The sequence below is a fragment of the Canis lupus genome, chromosome 6 (genome assembly GCF_011100685.1).
Source record: "Canis lupus familiaris isolate Mischka breed German Shepherd chromosome 6, alternate assembly UU_Cfam_GSD_1.0, whole genome shotgun sequence".
In the NCBI taxonomy this organism is placed as follows: domain Eukaryota; kingdom Metazoa; phylum Chordata; class Mammalia; order Carnivora; family Canidae; genus Canis; species Canis lupus.
In genome coordinates this window covers 9,831,419-9,849,739 of record NC_049227.1, presented here as the reverse complement: position 1 = coordinate 9,849,739, position 18,321 = coordinate 9,831,419, and the positions used below count along the sequence as shown (strand labels likewise).

Genomic DNA, 18,321 nt, shown 5'->3' with positions numbered 1-18,321 from the left:
GGAGCATTTGTAGGCAGAGGAAAGTACATGGGTAAAGATGTGTAGACCTAGCTTGTTTGAAGGATTTCAAATATTTAGGGGTGCAGGGAACCATGGTGACAAGGACAGGTTAGAGGGTTAAGGACAGTGATTTTAATGAGTTTCTGTAACCTTTGAGATTACTGATGACACTGAGTTGTTTATTGATTTCCACAGAGTATGAACTCATGGGAGATCAAAATGGAATTGTTTACCTTACTTTGCCAATGCTCATGGCTGGGGGGTTGCCTGCTGGTGGAGCACATGTCACCCTTCTGGTGGCTGTAGCTCCAGCCCTGCCCCCTTTCTGTATATATATATTCCAGTCTCACTGAATCCCCACAAGTGGGAATGAAGCTCTGCACAAAAGGCCAGCAAAGACTAGCACACACCGCTGAGTGAAAGTACAGAGAATTCACAGAGGACGAGTGGTCATGGACTTGATCCCAAGCTTTTCCACAGAAACCTGGCTTCTTCTGGCTATCAGCCTGGTGCTCCTCTATCTGTGAGTAACTTTCCAGGCTCATTGCCTCTGTATCCTTGATTTGGGTTGCTAACTAGCCTCTACCCTGTTTTCCTTTTCTGTTTTGAAGATCAAAAGTGTTAACAAAGGGGATGTAGCTTGTGTTGAATGCTTCATACATACTAGGAACACGTAAGAGGTTGTTATTGGCCTTACCAAATCTGCTGAAAAAGTGCTCCCCACACTGGACTCCAACTTCTGTAACTAGAAGGTAGAGTGATATTTCCTCCTAGGGATGATCTTCTGATTGCCTATATATTGGGACCTGGTTTAATTAAGTAGAATTTGGCTGAGGCACGGTAAAATCAACAGGTCCCTGTGCTCTGGGGTCCTCATCCCTTTTCCAAGCTGTGACGATTCTGGAGGTAGAGGGAGTGACTTAGGTCTTTGTCTTACTATCTTCACCTTCTCCTTTCTGTCTGTTATAAGAGACATTATAGAAGAATTGGGCTTGTGTCACTCATGTGGCTCCTGCTCCCCTCACTCCACCACCAGGCATCATATACACAAGGCACCTGGTGCAACCAGTCTTTGGGGGAGGAGGGCTGAGGATGTCTCATCTTCTTCTTCCCAAAGGTCTCTTCCCTCTTTTCTGCGCTTCTACTTACCATTCCCCACCCCTACCCCCCATAATATACAGTACTCCTTACCCCTAAATGAGCATCTTTACAGCTGAGGAGACTTGGCAGATTTCTTAAAATGTTATTCATTTCAACTTTTCCTTCTAGTCTCTGGGAGGGTTAACCCCCCTCTGGGAGGGTTAACATCAGTATAGAGATTTCTTTACCCCCAATATGAAATCTGCCAGTAGCCACAAGAAAGAGCCCTGAAAGCCAATTTGGATTTTAAATATGTTTTTGTCTTTATATTACAATACTGGAGGAGGAATCCAAACATCTAGCATATGAATTCCTTTCAGTGGTGGGATTACCAGCATCATGGAGCAGTTTGGGAAAGACTGAGTTTCACAGTGTGGGTAGGGACGGACCGTCCATGTCACGTTTCACCTCTGTTTCAATTTCACTTTCTTTAACAATAGGAAATCATGAGGACAAGAACATAGAACATGAAAACCTCATTTTCATTTCCTGAGAGAAAGGTTAGGATTCCCTGGTGCTATGGCAACACATTTTTTGTGTGATGACGTTTAAGATTAATTCATGTGGTTTATTTTTTTTTAAAGATTCTATCTATTTATTCATGAGAGGCAGAGAGAGAGACACACACACACACACACACAGAGGCTGAGACACAGGCAGGGGGAGAAGCAGGCTCCATGCAGGGGGCCCGATGTGGGACTTGATCCTGGGTCTCCAGGATCAGGCTCTGGGCCGAAGGCGGTGCTAAACCGCTAAGCCACCCGTGCTGCCCAGTTCATGTGGTTTAATCTCATTCTATTTAATTATAGATTTTTTCTGACATAAGACGCTTTCCAGCATGTTCTTTCTGAAAGATACAAGAGGGCTATTGGTTCAGCCTTTACTACAAAGGAGTGTAAATAACCTACATCTTCTAGAGTGATGTTGAGGATATGAAATTAGTGTACACACACGTAGTTCTGCGATATAGGTCATATATATTTTTAAATACATGTGACCGGGAGGTTATTTTAACCTCTCAGCACAGGGGGGTAGCGAGACTGAGCCAGTACTGATGTGAGAGGCATCCAGGTAGGACTGGGGATGGAGCGGGAGAATATTCTTTCCTCAGAGCAGATCTCCCAGAGATTCTTTTTGATCCTGGTCCCACAGGATCGTTGATGTGGTCATCAATGGACCACAGGGTTAGCATCTCATCTGCTTGCAGCCAGTTGTCAGGGTTACCATGTAAGTCATAAGTCACAGTGTGTGTGGTCTGTCTGGCAGTGGGGCTGTCACTGGATACTGTCATCACCAGGTAAACAACACTGTAGACTTAGAAGACACTGGTGTAGCCAAGATTCAGTAGCTGTAGACAGTGCCCTCTGCATGCAATGCAACGTAAAGGCAATAAAAATGAGTGGCTTTATTTTAACCCTTTCATTTGTACCAAAAGCAATATTAATCTACCGAGAAGAGGGAAGCTGGAAAGAATCAGAAAAATTTTCCTGGCCTATCCTCCATGACATATGGTGCCATGTGGGTCTAGACACTAGACAAGATCTTTCCTTGGGACACATCACGCACTAGTTTTGCCTCAATTGGGAGCTCATGTAGGAAACAAAACAGGAACCGATTTGTTGTGGTGGTGATGGCAAGGAAGGAATGGAGGTGAGACTGAGGCTACCCCGTCTCCTGGCAGTTGGTGCTCCTGTGTCCAACTGTTCTGGAGGAAGGATCCAAACACCCAGCTGGGCCCAGCTGAGGTGCCTCTGCTGATCCCTTAATGCAGTTTTGGAGTTTTATTTGATTATATAAGAGTTGCTGGATTTGTACAGAATATCTGGAATTTCTACTGCCTTAAAGGCTAACCTCCAGAAAAGAGAGAAGGTCTTCATTCCAATTAAAAATAACATTTTATCATTTCTAATAGCTGAGTAATATTCCATTGTATACATAAACCACATCTTCTTTATCCATTCATCTTTCGTTGGACACCGAGGAGGGTATTATGCTGAGTGAAGTAAGTCAGTCGGAGAAGGACAAACATTATATGTTCTCATTCATTTGGGGAATATAAATAATAGTGAAAGGGAAAAGAAGGGAAGGGGGAAGAAATGTGTGGGAAATATCAGAAAGGGAGACAGAACGTAAAGACTGCTAACTCTGGGAAACGAACTAGGGGTGGTAGAAGGGGAGGAGGGCGGGGGGTGGGAGTGAATGGGTGACGGGCACTGGGTGTTATTCTGTATGTTAGTAAATTGAACACCAATAAAAAAATAAAAAAAAAATAACATTTTATTAATAGTGAAAGGGAATGAAACTAGACCACTCTCTTTCACCATACACAAAGATAAACTCAAAATGGATGAAAGATCTAAATGTGAGACAAGATTCCATCAAAATCCTAGAGGAGAACACAGGCAACACCCTTTTTGAACTCAGCCACAGTAACTTCTTGCAAGATACATCCACGAAGGCAAAAGAAACAAAAGCAAAAATGAACTATTGGGACTTCATCAAGATAAGAAGCTTTTGCACAGCAAAGGATACAGTCAACAAAACTAAAAGACAACCTACAGAATGGGAGAAGATATTTGCAAAAGACGTATCAGATGAAGGGCTAGTTTCCAAGATCTATAAAGAACTCCTTAAACTCAACACCAAAGAAACAAACAATCCAATCATGAAATGGGCAAAAGACATGAAGAGAAATCTCACAGAGAATGACATAGACATGGCCAACACGCACATGAGAAAATGCTCCGCATCACTGGCCATCAGGGAAATACAAATCAAAACCACAATGAGATACCACCTCACACCAGTGAGAATGGGGAACATTAACAAGGCAGGAAACCACAAATGTTGGAGAGGATGCGGAGAAAAGGGAACCCTCTTACACTGTTGGTGGGAATGTGAACTGGTGCAGCCACTCTGGAAAACTGTGTGAAGGTTCCTCAAAGAGTTAAAAATAGACCTGCCCTATGACCCAGCAATTGCACTGTTGGGGATTTATCCCAAAGATTCAGATGCAATGAAACGCCGGGACACCTGCACCCTGATGTTTCTAGCAGCAATGTCCACAATAGCCAAACTGTGGAAGGGGCCTCGGTGTCCATCGAAAGATGAATGGGTAAAGAAGATGTGGTTTATGTATACAATGGAATATTCCTCAGCCATTAGAAATGACAAATACCCACCACTTGTTTCAACGAGGATGGAACTGGAGGGTATTATGCTGAGTGAAGTAAGTCAATCGGAGAAGGACAAACAGTGTATGTTCTCATTCATTTGGGGAATATAAATAATAGTGAAAGGGAATATAAGGGAAGGGAGAAGAAATGTGTGGGAAATATCAGAAAGGGAGACAGAACATAAAGACTCCTAACTCTGGGAAAGGAACTAGGGGTGGTGGAAGGGGAGGAGGGTGGGGGGTGGGGGTGAATGGGTGACGGGCACTGAGGGGGGCACTTGACCGGATGACCATGGGTGTTATTCTGTATGTTGGTAAATTGAACACCAATAAAAAATAAATTTATTATTAAAAAAATAGTGAAAGGGAATAGAAAGGAAGGGAGAAGAAATGTGTGGGAAATATCAGAATGGGAGACAGAACATAAAGACTCCTAACTCTGGGAAATGAACTAGGGGTGGTGGAAGGGGAGGAGGGCGGGGGGTGGGGGTGAATGGGTGACGGGCACTGAGGGGGGCACTTGACGGGATGAGTACTGGGTGTTATTCTATATGTTGGCAAATTGAACACCAATAAAAAATAAATTTATTATAAAAAATGAATAAATAAAATCTTTAAAAAAATAACATTTGTCATTACTAATTTTTGTTGTATAGCATGTATTCTGCTGTCCACTGGAGGTATCAGGACTTTGGAAAACCCTCTTGTAGCTGAAATCACATATAGGCTTGTTGAACCATTTCTACTCATCATCCTTTCCCACCATACTTTCTTAATTTGCCTTATGGGTCAAACCTCAAATTTGCCTATGAACCAACCTCAGCCTCTCTTCCTCTTCAATGCTGTCATTTCTCAGCAACACCTAATCACATGAAAGATGATTGTAGGCAAACCTGCCATAGGAAGCACCATCCATAATGGGTTTCTGAGATAGTTGACACACAGATTCAGTAAACTAACTGCTATGTGAGTAACCATCTTGAAAAGAAAATGAGTGTACCTGGGAGTGTGCTGAGCAGGTGAGTATCACAGATTGAAGGACCTGATGCCACGATGGGAAGAATGGTTTGGAAGTGGATTGTTTCCTTACCGATTCTTTTATATGGAATCATTTAGGGCACATATTTGTCAGTCCCCCTTCTCTGTAGCTCAAGAGAACCAGAGTGCCTGACAACAGAGACTTGGGTAGAGCTAAAAGTATCTCACTTTTCTATGAGGTCAGTGGAGCCTTGGACACAGTTTTCATTGTATAGAAATGACAAGAGTGTCATTGCTCAAAGTGTCTCAGTGAAGAGATAATTAAGAAGGACCAGATCTCACACAGTGATAGGTCCTACAAGGAAGGAAAATCACAGAAGTCTTTGAGCAAGCTGTATCAACATTTTCACAGTAGGCTCTTATGAACATTCTATCACTGAGTGAATATAATTAAGCAAAATATCATCTTTGGAGCAGAAAGAATTTTTTTCTCTTCCACTCTAGAGAAAGTTATGGAAGAATCATTTATTAAATAAGCATGAGTGAAATTCCTGGAAGAAGTTGGCATAAACCTTTTAGGAACCTTTTCCACACTCAACTGTTGAAACACTTATCAAATCTTCACTTTAGGATTGTGACTATGAAGCTTTCAGCTGCTCTTAGCTAATTATCCTGTTCCGTGAGTCTTATAGTGAAGGTGGCAAAGGAGATGATGAATAAGTGTGTTACTGTCATTGAAATTGCTATCATTATTTCTTGCCTGCGTGTTACCTCCCTCCCTTGCCTGTCCCAGTTCTCTGTCAATGACTGGCTAGCTCCAGCATCTATTCCACCATCCCTGTGACCTGGCTTTCTTTTCACTTTGTAGGTATGGGACCTACACACATGGGATTTTTAGGAAGCTGGGAATTCCTGGGCCAACACCTCTGCCTTTTGTGGGAACTGCTCTGGGCTACCGTAATGTAAGTGTTTGATCTCCCTCTTTTTCTTCTTGTGGTTGCAAATCACAGCTTAGTTTCATAATAAAAATGCTCCTCCTCATGAGGAAGTGCTTAGGTTTCAGACTTCCCATAAATGGTGTCAGTGGCTGCACACAGTACATGGCTAGTTCTACCCCAGGGCATTATTGTTTGTTGTTCTGAGCCTCAGGTTTTGCCACAGTGGGCAGCCCAGTTCTCTGGCTAATTCAACACGGAACTTGACATTCGAGCTTGTTAGCATTGTGAAGAGGCTTTTTGTTTCTGGCAGGTGCAGATTCCTAGGAGAGCATAATCATACTGTATGAGAAGAAAAGCATCAAGGGGGTCCATGCTAGTGGTCCACTAAGCTGTAGGCCAGAGTGAGACCTTTATGTTCACCGTACAAGCTCTGGGTAGCCTTTTGTTTTCCTGGAGAGCTCTGGAACTTCGGATTATTGGGAAGCCCAAGATTCACCTTTGGGGAATTTGCACATCGTTGAATTTTCACAAGCATTGCCAAGCCTCTGCAGTTATTTCCAAGCCCTAACTCTCCTTTTGCTAATGGTGACATCTCTTGGGATTTGAGAGGTTGAACCAGAGATCTCTGCTTTACTTCTCTACCTTCATTGTAGGTAACTTCTGGGTGAGTTGAGGAGGGAGGGAGATTTGGTAAGGGCAGATGGTACTTGTCTTGACCTTGACCCAAAGAATTTAACCTTTGAATGAGTTGTGTGTATATATGTTGTTTTTCATACAAAGGTAGAACCACTTATACAAAATCACTAGAAAAGAAATGCTTTGACAAATTTATTAAGAAGTTAATATACTGAATGGAGTGTACTAGAAGACACACAGACTGATGTTCATAGAGCTGTTGTGGCTAATCCAGCTTTGGTGCCTCGTCCAAGGTTCAGGCCCTGCATAGAAGGTTAGGAGCTCACGTCCAGAAGGCCAGCAGGCAGAGTCTCATCTGCAGGCTGCTTTCTGGTGTGGAGTTCTTTTCCCACAGATGTGAGGCTGGTTTCCCAGATCTCAGTTCTCCCTGCTGAGACCCTCCGTTGCCCAATTACTGTCTCAGAACTTCCTGGGCTTTTTCTTTCCAAAAAAGCAATAATTTCTTTTCCACTTGCCCTAGATCAATTCCTTAGTACCTATATCCCAAAAGCCACATTTATGGGACCCTGTTTTCATGGTTAAAACATCAAAATCACAGTTGAAACTTAGGGACAGGAAGTGTCTTGTTTTGTTTTAAGTGATAGAAGTGAGAAGTCATATCAAGTGTTTTAGTTTGTTTTGCCCTTTGTTGAGTGGTGGCATTATCCCCTTTTCCATGTTGAGATGGTGGACCGGAACGGGATTCCACCTTGTCATTCATTCATTCATCTCTCATTTGTTCAGTCAACAATAGTGTTAGAATTTGTACAACTGCTAGATTAAAAGAGGCCGCTGGTGTCTTAATACCCTAAATCCACTGACATCTCATAGGGCTCATATTGATCAATGAACAGAGTGGTAACTGGGTGTTCAGCGTGTGGAGGCCATGCTCACTTTCCTCAGCTCCCATTTTCCCATGTGGCTCCGAGGTAGTATTTCAGAGGGTTCTGAGATTTAGAGAAAAGACACACACAAGCCAAACACATCAGACAGACAGGGGTTACACAGTCCTCAGAGACAGGGTAAGATGTCCAGTATCTACAATACTCATAGAGAATTCAAGAGGGACTTGAAATTCTCTCTTCCAGGATCTCTTCTGTTTTCTTTCCTTTCCTGTAAGATGCCTATAAATCAGAGCTTCCCTCTGCCAGTGGGAGGTAGTAAGCCTTATTTCATGCAATCTAAGTCATATTGGTCCCTGTTACACATAGGGCTTAAACATTTAGGTGAGTAATATGTTTTGTTTCTTCTTGCAGGGTTTTTATGTTTTTGACATGAAATGTTTTAGTAAGTATGGAAGAATGTGGGGGTGAGTATTCTGGAACTTTCTATTGGATAGGCTTGTTGTGATGAGGCCCCTGTGGTGTAGATAGTTTGTTGAGAGTCACTAGGAATGAAGCCTGCTGTGGTAAAGCTTCTGAGTCTCCCTTCCTGAAATCCCATGTGTTACCAGGTGTGCGGGTCTAAGTATGAACCAGACCTAGGGAGTATAGTGTGGTGATGTGATGATCACAGCCAGTGTTGTATCACTCTGCACCTCTTTATCTTCTCTGATCACATCCTTAGAAATCGAATGTCTCTGAGTGGCATGGCCCATAGCAACATGATGGAGCTGAAAGAAGATAGATCTCTGAATCACCCTGGTTCAGCTCCACTGCCCCTTCCTATATTCAGTACTTATCAGCTCTGGATGGATCCAGTCTTACATCTGTAGCCCCAGTTCTGTCCTTAGTACTTGGTTCTCATCTTGGCTGTGGATAAGACCTCCTAGGAGAGCTTGTTAAAAATGCTCTTGTTTTTTTTACAAGAGTAAAAAAGGATTGTTGAGTCATATTCCATTGCATATATGTACCACATCTTCTTTATCCATACATCTGTCAAAGTACATCGTGACTCTTTCCACAGTTTGGCTATTTTTGACATTGCTGCTATGAACATCAGGGTGCAGGTGTCCCAATGTTTCAGAGACAAATACCCACCATTTGCTTCAATGGATGCTTCCAGTGGATGGAACTGGAGGGTATTGTGCTGAGTGAAATAAGCCAATCGGAGAAGGACAATCATCATATAGTTTTTCTCATACATGGAATATAAGAAATAGTGAAAGGATTATAAGGGAAAGGAGGGAAACTGAGTGGGAAAAATTAGAGAGGGAGACAAACCATGAGAGACTCCTAACTCTGGGAAACAAGTAAAGGGTTGAGGAAGAGGAGGTGGAGGGGGGATGGTGATAGGCAATGAGGAGAGCACTTGTTGGGATGAGTACTGGGTGTTATACTATATGTTGGCAAATTGAATTTAAATTAAAGATTAGAAAATGTAAAAATAAAGATTAAAAAATGTAAAAATAAAGATTAAAAAATGTATAAAGAAATGCAGATTCGTTTCCATCCCCAGGAATGCCAAATCTGAAGGATGTGGGCTGGGTCCCAAGAATCTGAATTTAACTGGTAGTGGAAACAATATTAGGGATGAATATAAAGAGTAACACAAAACCACTGTTCCTTGTCCATCCACATGTTTTGAACGAACATGATGAGACAAGGGGAATCATCCAAGACTTATGATCAGGCTGCTGGAAGAGCTGACATAAGTGCCCCCTCAGTAATTTCTATCACTGCATCAACACTAAATGTTGTCTTCACCCCTGAAACCTTCTGAATTTTAGAATGCCATTTGAGATAGTAGCATTTAGTGTAGCGATCTCATCCATTTTAGATGTGATCACAAAACCATTTGAGATTCCTCTGTGATGTCAAAGAAATAACAGGAGACTTGTGGAAAATCTTTCACTATGTTTCAATAAATGCAAATGATTTATAGTGGAAACAAAAGAAATTTTATTTATGGTGTAACTAAGCTTATAATAACCTGATGCTGGTGACAGATTCCTATTAACAGGTAGATCATACTGACAGACAGGAAGTCAGACAGGATTTGGACAGATCACATACAGTCAGCTTTGTGTGAGACATATCCAAAAGTTGGCTTGCCCTAATGCTATGGGTTGTCACCTACATGAAGCCCAAGGAACTTCCACTTGGAACCCACATATATGAAAAAATATAAGCAATAAAAAAGAAATATATCTAAAATGAGTTATATGTGTTTTTCTGTGTTTTTAAATTCTATTTTTGTATCAAATTTTTCTGATTTAATGCTCTCAAGGACCTCTCTTAAGATTTAAAATAATATTTCCTTTCAAATGTAACTAGGAAGCATATTTTAGAAAATAGGGCAAGGATATAATTTATAATATTGCCATCGCTTTTTGAGCATTCTAAGTCTTTTCATTTGTAGACACATCTTCCATATGTGTGATTAGTGTGTGCACAATCTTCATCTAATATTCTATCACATGCCTTTCATGTGTTTGATATATCTTCAACATTACAATTTTTAGTGACTGGGTAGGTGGATTCTCCTTTTTTTTTTTTTTTCTGTTCCTAGATGATTTACTTGCCTTCAGTTATTTACCAACCTAACTTCCTCTTTAATAATATTTGATAAATTATTTGAAATGCTTGACATAATTCTAAAATATTTGAGATATTTTAAACATAGAAAAAACCGTGGAGAATGGTCCAGGAACTATCCACGTACGCATGTATACTCAATAAATGTTCTAATGTTATTTCTAACCCTAATCTCAGAGAATGGATTAGGTACCACGAGGATAAAAGTCTGGACTGCTAGGCATGGCTGCAGCTGCAAAAACTAACATGTTACGTATAATCACATCTGTTTTCCCAACACAGGTTTTATGATGGGCGACAGCCTGTGCTGGCTATCACAGATCCGGACATGATCAAAACAGTACTAGTGAAAGAATGTTATTCTGTCTTCACAAACCGGCGGGTAGGCATGGGTTTATTTTAAATTTACATAGTTATTCATAAAACTTTTATTTTGAAATAAGAATAGATTCACAAGAAGTTGTCACAGGATGTCCCATGTAACCTTCAAGCTGTTTCCTCTAAGGTAAGATCCTGCATAACTATAGTACAAGGTCCAAGTCAAAATTGACATTGGTTCCAGCCACAGAGCTTACTCAGTTGTCAACAGTTTTATATGTACTCATTTGTGTATGTGTGTGTGTGTGTGTGTGTGTGTGTGTGTGTGTGTGTGCTGCTCTCTGAACATTTATCTTACATGTAGACTTTTGAATCCACCACTCCAAGGATGTTACAGAGCTGTTCCACCCCTGGAACTCTCCTTCTTCCTATTCTTTAATAGGCATGGTGTGTAACTTGTCTTTTCATTGACTCAGAGTCTTCAGCAGAGCAAACACTTCTTAAATTATTTTGATAAGGCTACTTTATCCTTTCTTTTCCTTTTATGGATTGTGACTTAAGCATCAAGTTTGAAAAATCTTCACCTAGCCATAAGTCTCAAGGATTTTCTCCAAGCAAATGTGTTACATTTAAGTATATAGTTTTACGTTTTATATTTATAGTGTAAACTCATATCTTCTTATGTTTCACATTTAACATTTTGTGTCAATTTTTAGTGTTAATGAGAGATGTGAAGTTTAGGCCAAAGATCTTTGGTTTTGGCCTATGGATGTCTAAGTGCTCCAGCACCATTTGTGAAAAGGCTGTACTTCCTCCATTGAATTGTTTTTCTACCAGTATCAAAACTGAGTTGGGCCTATGTGTGTGTGTACCTATTTTTCATTCTCTTCTGTTCATTGATCTCTGTATCTATCCTTCTACTGGTGCCACCGTCTCTTGATTACCGTAGCTATATAGTAAGTCTCAACGTCATGAACAGTGATTCCTCCCATTTTATTTTTGTTGGAATTGTTTTAGGTATTCTAGCTCCTTTGCCTTTCCAAATTTAGAATTAGCCTATCTGTGTTTATATAATATTTGCCAGGATTTTGTAAGACATGATTTAGACCTACCAATCATTTGTGCAAAATCTATGTCTTTACTATGTCATGTCTTTCAATGCACAAACACAATATGTGTTTATTTAGGTATTCTTTGATTCTTTTCACCAACATTTAGTTCTCAGCACAGGAAAACCATATATATTTTGTTAAATACACATCTCAAGTTCTTTTTCGTATTCCTCAAGATTTTCTACATTGACAATTAGGTCACCTGAAATAGGAACACTCCAATTTTTATCTTTCTAATCTGTATGCCTTTTATTTATTTGTTTTGTCTTATTGCATTAGCTAGGATTCTAGTATGATGTTAAAAATAGGAGTGGTGGGAGTGGACTTTTTTTTGTTCTGAAACCATTTAAACATTTTAATATATATTTTTATAATGGAAACTGTATATATTTAAGCATGATGTTTTTATTTATGTATACATTGTAAAGTGATTATGACAAATGAATTAATAGATCAATCACCACTCAGATTTACTTTGTATATGTGTGTCTTGTGTGTGGTAAGAACATGTAAGATCTACTTTTATTTTATTTTTTAAAATCATTTTATTCATTTATTCATGAGAGACACAGAGAGAGGCAGAGGCATAGTCAGAGAGAGAAGCAGGCTCCCCATGGGAAACCTGATGTGGGACTCAATCCCAGGACCCTGGGATCATACCTGAGCCAAAGGCAGACGCTCAACCACTGAGCCACCCTGGTGCCCCTAAGATCTGCTTTTAAAGCAAATTCAAGTATACAGCACATTATTAGTGATTAATATCACCATGTAATATATTCAGTTTCCAGAACTTATTCATCTTATAACTAAAAGTTTGTACTGCTTGATTTCTATCTGTCCTTTGCCCTCCTCCCAGTCTGTGATAATTACCATTCTACCCTCTGGTACTGAGCTTGACTTTATTTTTCTAGATTCCACTTATAAGTGAGATCATGGGATACCTGTCCTTCTGTGTCTGGTTTAGTGCTCCTACCCTGTTGTCCATGTTATTCAGGTTCATCCATGTTTGGAAATGGCAAGATTTCCTTCCTTTTTAAGCCTGAGTAATATTTCATTTTCTTTATCCACTCATCTGTCCACTTACATTTAAAGTAGTTATTGGTAGGTAAGTATTTACTATTGTCATTTCATTAATCCAGGTGTTTCATAGATCAATTGTCCCTTCTTTCTATCTTCTCTTGTAATTTCATGGTTTTTTAAAAATAATGACATGCTTTGATTGTTTTCTCTTTATCCTTTCCATATCTACTCTAGATTTTTTGCTTTGCAGTTACCAGGAGGCTTACATAAAACATCTTACATATAACCATCTATTTAAGCTAATAAGAACTTAGCTTTGATTACATTCAAATCTCAATGCTTTTACTCCTTCACCACCAGTTTTATATTTTTGTTGTCATAATTTACATATTTTTATATTGTGCACAAATTATTTTAGCTAGAGTTTTCAAAATTATTTGTCTTTTAACTTTGCACTAGTCATAAGTGATTTGCATATCTTAATACAATATCACTGTGTTCTGAATTTGACTATATTTATATTTACTAGTGAGATTTATACTTTAATGTGATTTCATGTTACTAGCAAGTGTCCTTTTTTTTTTTTTTTTTGCTTGAAGAATTCCCTTTAGTATTTCTCGTAAGGCAGGTTTAGTCATGATGAATTCTTTTTTTATTTATATATTTTTAAAAGATTTTATTTATTTATTCATGGGAGACACAAGAGAGAGAGAGAGAGAGAGAGAGAGAGAGAGAACGGTAGAGACGCAGGTACAGGGAGAAGCAGTCTTTATGCAGGGACCCGATGTGAGACTCAATCCCGGGACACTAGGATCATGCCCTGGGTGAAAGGCAGTCACTGAACTTCTGAGCCATCCAGGCATCCCTATGATGAGTTCTTTCTACATTTGTTTGTCTGGAAATATCTTTCAATTCTGAAAGCTCTGTTTTTCTGGGTAAGGTATTCCTTTTTAAAATTTTTTGTTTAAAGGTAATGTATTCTTGATTGATATTTTTTAAAGCACTTTGAATAAATCACTCACTCTCTTCTGGCTTTTAAGATTTCTGTTGAGGAATCCACAGATAGCCTCCTGGTGTCACCTCGTAGGTGATGAGCTCCTTTCCTCATACTGCTTTCACGATTTTTTCTTAGTCTTTAATTTTTGATTTTAGTTTTATTACAATGTCTTGATGAAGTATTTTTGGGATTAAATCTGATAGGGAACTCTAACCTTCATATCCCAAGATTTCCATATATTTCCCTAGATTTGAGAATTTTTCAGCCATTGTTCCTTTAAGTCAGCATTCTGCCCACTTCTTTCTTCTATTAGGGCTCCCATAATGTGAATATTGTTTCACTTTATGGTGTCCTATAAGTCCTGTAGGCTTTTCCCCCAAGTTCTTTCCTTCCCTCTCCCCGCCCCCCACTTGGACTGGATAATTTGAAATAATCCAAGAGGTCATGGTTGGTTCAGCAACTGCATGATCCTTAACAGCAAGTAGAGTGGAGGGTTCTTAGTAGCTGCAGGGCCTTCAGAAACACCACCAGATCCAGGGCCATGAGACCAGGGAAGGAGAAGAGTGGCAAGAGTTGGTGCAATAGGGCAGCCCTGGTGGCTCAATGGTGTAGCGCCGCCCTCAGCCCTGGATGTGATCCTGGAGACCTGGGATCAAGTCCCACGTCGGGCTCCCTGCATGGAGCCTGCTTCTCCCTCTGCCTGTGTCTCTGCCTCTCTCTCTCTCTCCCTCCCTCCCTCTCTCTCTTTGTGTGTGTCTCTCATGAATAAATAAATAAAATCTCTTAAAGAAAGAGTTGATGCAATGCACACACTCAGCTGTGGGGCTGAAAGCAAGCACATACCCCAACAGGGCTGTGGTGAGCAGTGGGGACTGTGACCAACTGTGGGACCCAGGTAACTTTGCGTGCCTGGGCTTTCTGTGTGCACTCATGTTGCTTTATGGTTAGCCACTACTGTATGCTCAGCAGTGGGGGTTCATGACTGGAGTTTGGACTGGCAGTTTGTAGATATAAAATTCAGGGTTTAGCTGTGGTCTCATGCGCCAGTTCAGTGTAGTGACAGGTGTCAGGCATGGCCTCAGGTACCTGAAAGCTAATGGGCCTGGGATGATGTTGTACATATGCCAAGGCTCCCTTGGTGAGATTCTGAGGCTCAGGGTATAGGTGGTGGCACTGCTGAGGTGACTCAAGGGAGAGTAGATGGAACTAAGCAAGAGTCTGGGGCAGCTGGAGTCTGCAAATGTGAAAAACTGTGGGAATATCAGTAACAACATCTTAGAGGGTACACAGTGCTGGGCTGGCTGTTGGTTCTCAAGCAGTTAAGGCTGCTAGGGTCCTCTGCAGTAAAGGACTCAGAGAATCATGGTCACTCATGCCACATGGCTAATGCTGGTAGTCTTGGTCTTCTTTGATCCTAGCCATGTCTAGATGTGTCAACTCTGCCGATCTCTGGAGGTTTGAAACTAAAGCAGGTCATTTGTATCATGTCCTGAAGGGCTGAGTCTAATGTTCTCTCTGCTGTTCCCCAGGACTGGGAAGTATCTCAGGTCAAGGAGTATCCTCTTGATGCTGAGCAGTGCTGGCCTGGGTCATGGAGTGATGCAGGCAAAATGAAGCTATTTTCTCTACTTTTTTTGTAGTTATCTTCAGGATTTTTTGGTATACTTTTTTAATTGGAGTTCGATTTGTCAACATATTGCATAACACCCAGTGCTCATCCTGTCAAGTGCCCCCTCGGTGCTCATCACCCCATCCCCCTGCCCACCTCCCTTTTCACTACCCCTTGTTCACTTCCCAGAGTTAGGAGTCTCTCATGTTCTGTCACCCTCACTGATATTTCCCACTCATTTTCTCTCCTTTCCCCTTTATTCCCTTTCATTATTTTTTATATTTCCCAAATGAATGAGACCATATAATGTTTGTCCTTCTCCAATTTACTTACTTCACTCAGCGTAATACCCTCCAGTTCTATCCACGTTGAAGCAAGTGGTGGGTATTTGTCATTTCTAATGGCTGAGTAATATTCCATTGTATATATATATATACCACATCTTCTTTATCCATTCATCCATCTTTTGATGGACACCGAGGCTCCTTCCACAGTTTGGCTATTGTGGACATTGCTGCTATATCTTCAGGATTTTGATCACTGTGCTGTTGAAACTTCTTAAATGGACTCACAGCTCTTAGGCCTATTTTTGCTTGTAGATAGCTGTCTAATTGTTGTTCTTTGTGGAATGACAGAGGATGAGTGACCTGTCTCATAATCTTGATAATATCACGTCAGTCTTTCATCATTGAGGTGATTTCGTCATTAGGCATAAAATTTTTTGATGCTCTTTATTAAGTTGAAGTGTTCCTCTGTTCTTAGTCTATGAGTTTTTATTGTGAAATGATTTTGGAAACATCTGAACCCTCTTGTACTCTTGGTGGGAATGTGAACTGGTATAGCCACTCTGGAAAACTGTGTGGAGATTCCTCAGAGTTAAAAAAAGAACTACCCTACGACTCCTACGACTCAGTAACTGCATTTCTGGGGATTTACCCCAAAGATACAGATGTAGTGAAAAACCGAGACACCCGCACCCCAGTGTTTATAGCAGCAATGTTCACAATAGCCAAACTGTGGAAGGAGCCTCGGTGTCCATCGAAAGATGAATGGATAAATAAAATGTGGTATATATAAATATATATATATATATGATGGAATATTACTCAGCCATTAGAAACACAAATACCCACCATTTGCTTCAACGTGGATAAAACTGGAGGGTAATGCTGAGTGAAGTAAGTCATTCGGAGGACAAGTATTATATAGTTTCATTCATTCAGGGAATATAAGAAATAGTGAAAGGGATTATAGGGGAAAGGAGAGAAAATGAGTGGGAAATATCAAAGAAGGTGACAGAACTTGAGAGACCCCTAACTCTGGGAAACAAACAAGGGGTAGTGGAAGGAGAATTGGGCATGGGGGGTTGGGGTGACTGGGTGACAAACACTGAAGGGGCCTCTTGATGGGACAAGCACTGGGTGTTATACTATATGTTGGCAAATCGAACTCCAATAAAAAATGTACCAAAAAATTCAACCACTGGACAGATACAGTTTAAATTAATTTTGTATTTCTCAGTCAAACATTTATTTCAGTAGTACATGACTTTTTCCAAACCATAAATGTCATGTGTCGAATTTGCAAGGTGTCTTACTGAATTTAATGCATCATTTTGTCTTCAAAGAGAAAAGAGTTGATGTTTTTTAAAAATCAGAACAGCTTTGCAACTGATATTCTTTTATTATAATTATTTTTTAAAGATTTTATTTATTTACTCGAGAGAGAGAGAGACACAGCAGAGGGAGAAGTAGGCTCCATGCAGGGATCCCACATGCAGGTCGATGTGGGACTCGACCCTGGGTCTCCACGATCACGCCCTGGGCTGAAGGAGGTGCTAAACCACTGAGCCACCCTGGCTGCCCGCAACTGATATTCTAAAGAAATAAAATAGAGTGCTGGACCCAGAAAAAAATATATGGTTTTGGAAGCTGGAGGAAAGTTTCCAGCTGGTTGGCTTTGTAGGCCAGTCCTAAGCTAAGAAATATAATTATATTTTTTCCTTCTGTCTCTTTGGGGACAATACAGGGGGGAAAGATTTCCATGTAATTGCATCATTTCTTCATAATAGCAAATGGATTCCTAATCTTTTTTAGTGTTAACTACATTTTTTTTCTATAAAACCCACCATATCAAGAAATCTGTTTTTTTGAGATACTCACGCTTTAGATACATGTAAAGACAGAACTGGTAGAAGCAACTTACAGTTGACAAGGCTATCTGACTATCTTCCATCAATCCAATTCCATTCTGCACAGCTTAGGAGAATATAGTAGGTGTTAATCATGTGAATTCCCCTGAAGGAGTGGTTTCCCTACCAAATTTTCCCATACCACATTTACACCGAAAAGGAGATTGGAATATAAGGGCTGGAAATACTACAGGTAGCTAGATGCCGCCTTCAGCCTTGCAGGAAGCACTGCACTGGGAACAAATATGTATCGAGCATCTGGCAAAAGCCCTTCTACTAAGTCAATGGTCACTAAAGATTTGTTTAATAATTTCTTCCCATTTAACAAACTTTCCGCAACCTTTGAGACTTCTAAAACTTATTTAGGGCAAAATGTTTTGCTTTGACTCTAGACTCTTGGTCCAGTGGGATTTATGAAAAGTGCGATCTCTCTGTCTGAGGATGAAGAGTGGAAGAGAATACGAACTTTGCTGTCTCCAACCTTCACCACTGGAAAGCTCAAGGAAGTAAGAAAAGAAGAAGACTTTTAATTAGGAAGTAAAGGAATACACCTGGGAATAAATATAAAATGAGATCATAGTCCATCTGCTGCATTTGGGCTTCCTAAAAATAGTCTTTTTATCTTCATCTCCTGGAAGAAATATGATAAAATTTGTTATTAAATGTCCCTTATAGCTACATGCTTGTGAAAG

General features: G+C 40.3%; 1 protein-coding gene across 1 annotated transcript in view; it reads left to right on the top strand.

Moving 5' to 3' along the window:
- The first annotated feature begins 371 nt into the window (after window positions 1-371).
- CYP3A26 (cytochrome P450 3A26) overlaps window positions 372-18,321 on the top strand; it is a 37,862-nt gene continuing 19,912 nt past the window's right edge. The window contains 5 exon segments of the mRNA NM_001003338.1: window positions 372-523; window positions 6,162-6,255; window positions 8,163-8,215; window positions 10,665-10,764; window positions 18,022-18,135. Coding sequence (NP_001003338.1) covers window positions 453-523; window positions 6,162-6,255; window positions 8,163-8,215; window positions 10,665-10,764; window positions 18,022-18,135 — 432 coding nt within the window. The 5' untranslated portion in view covers window positions 372-452.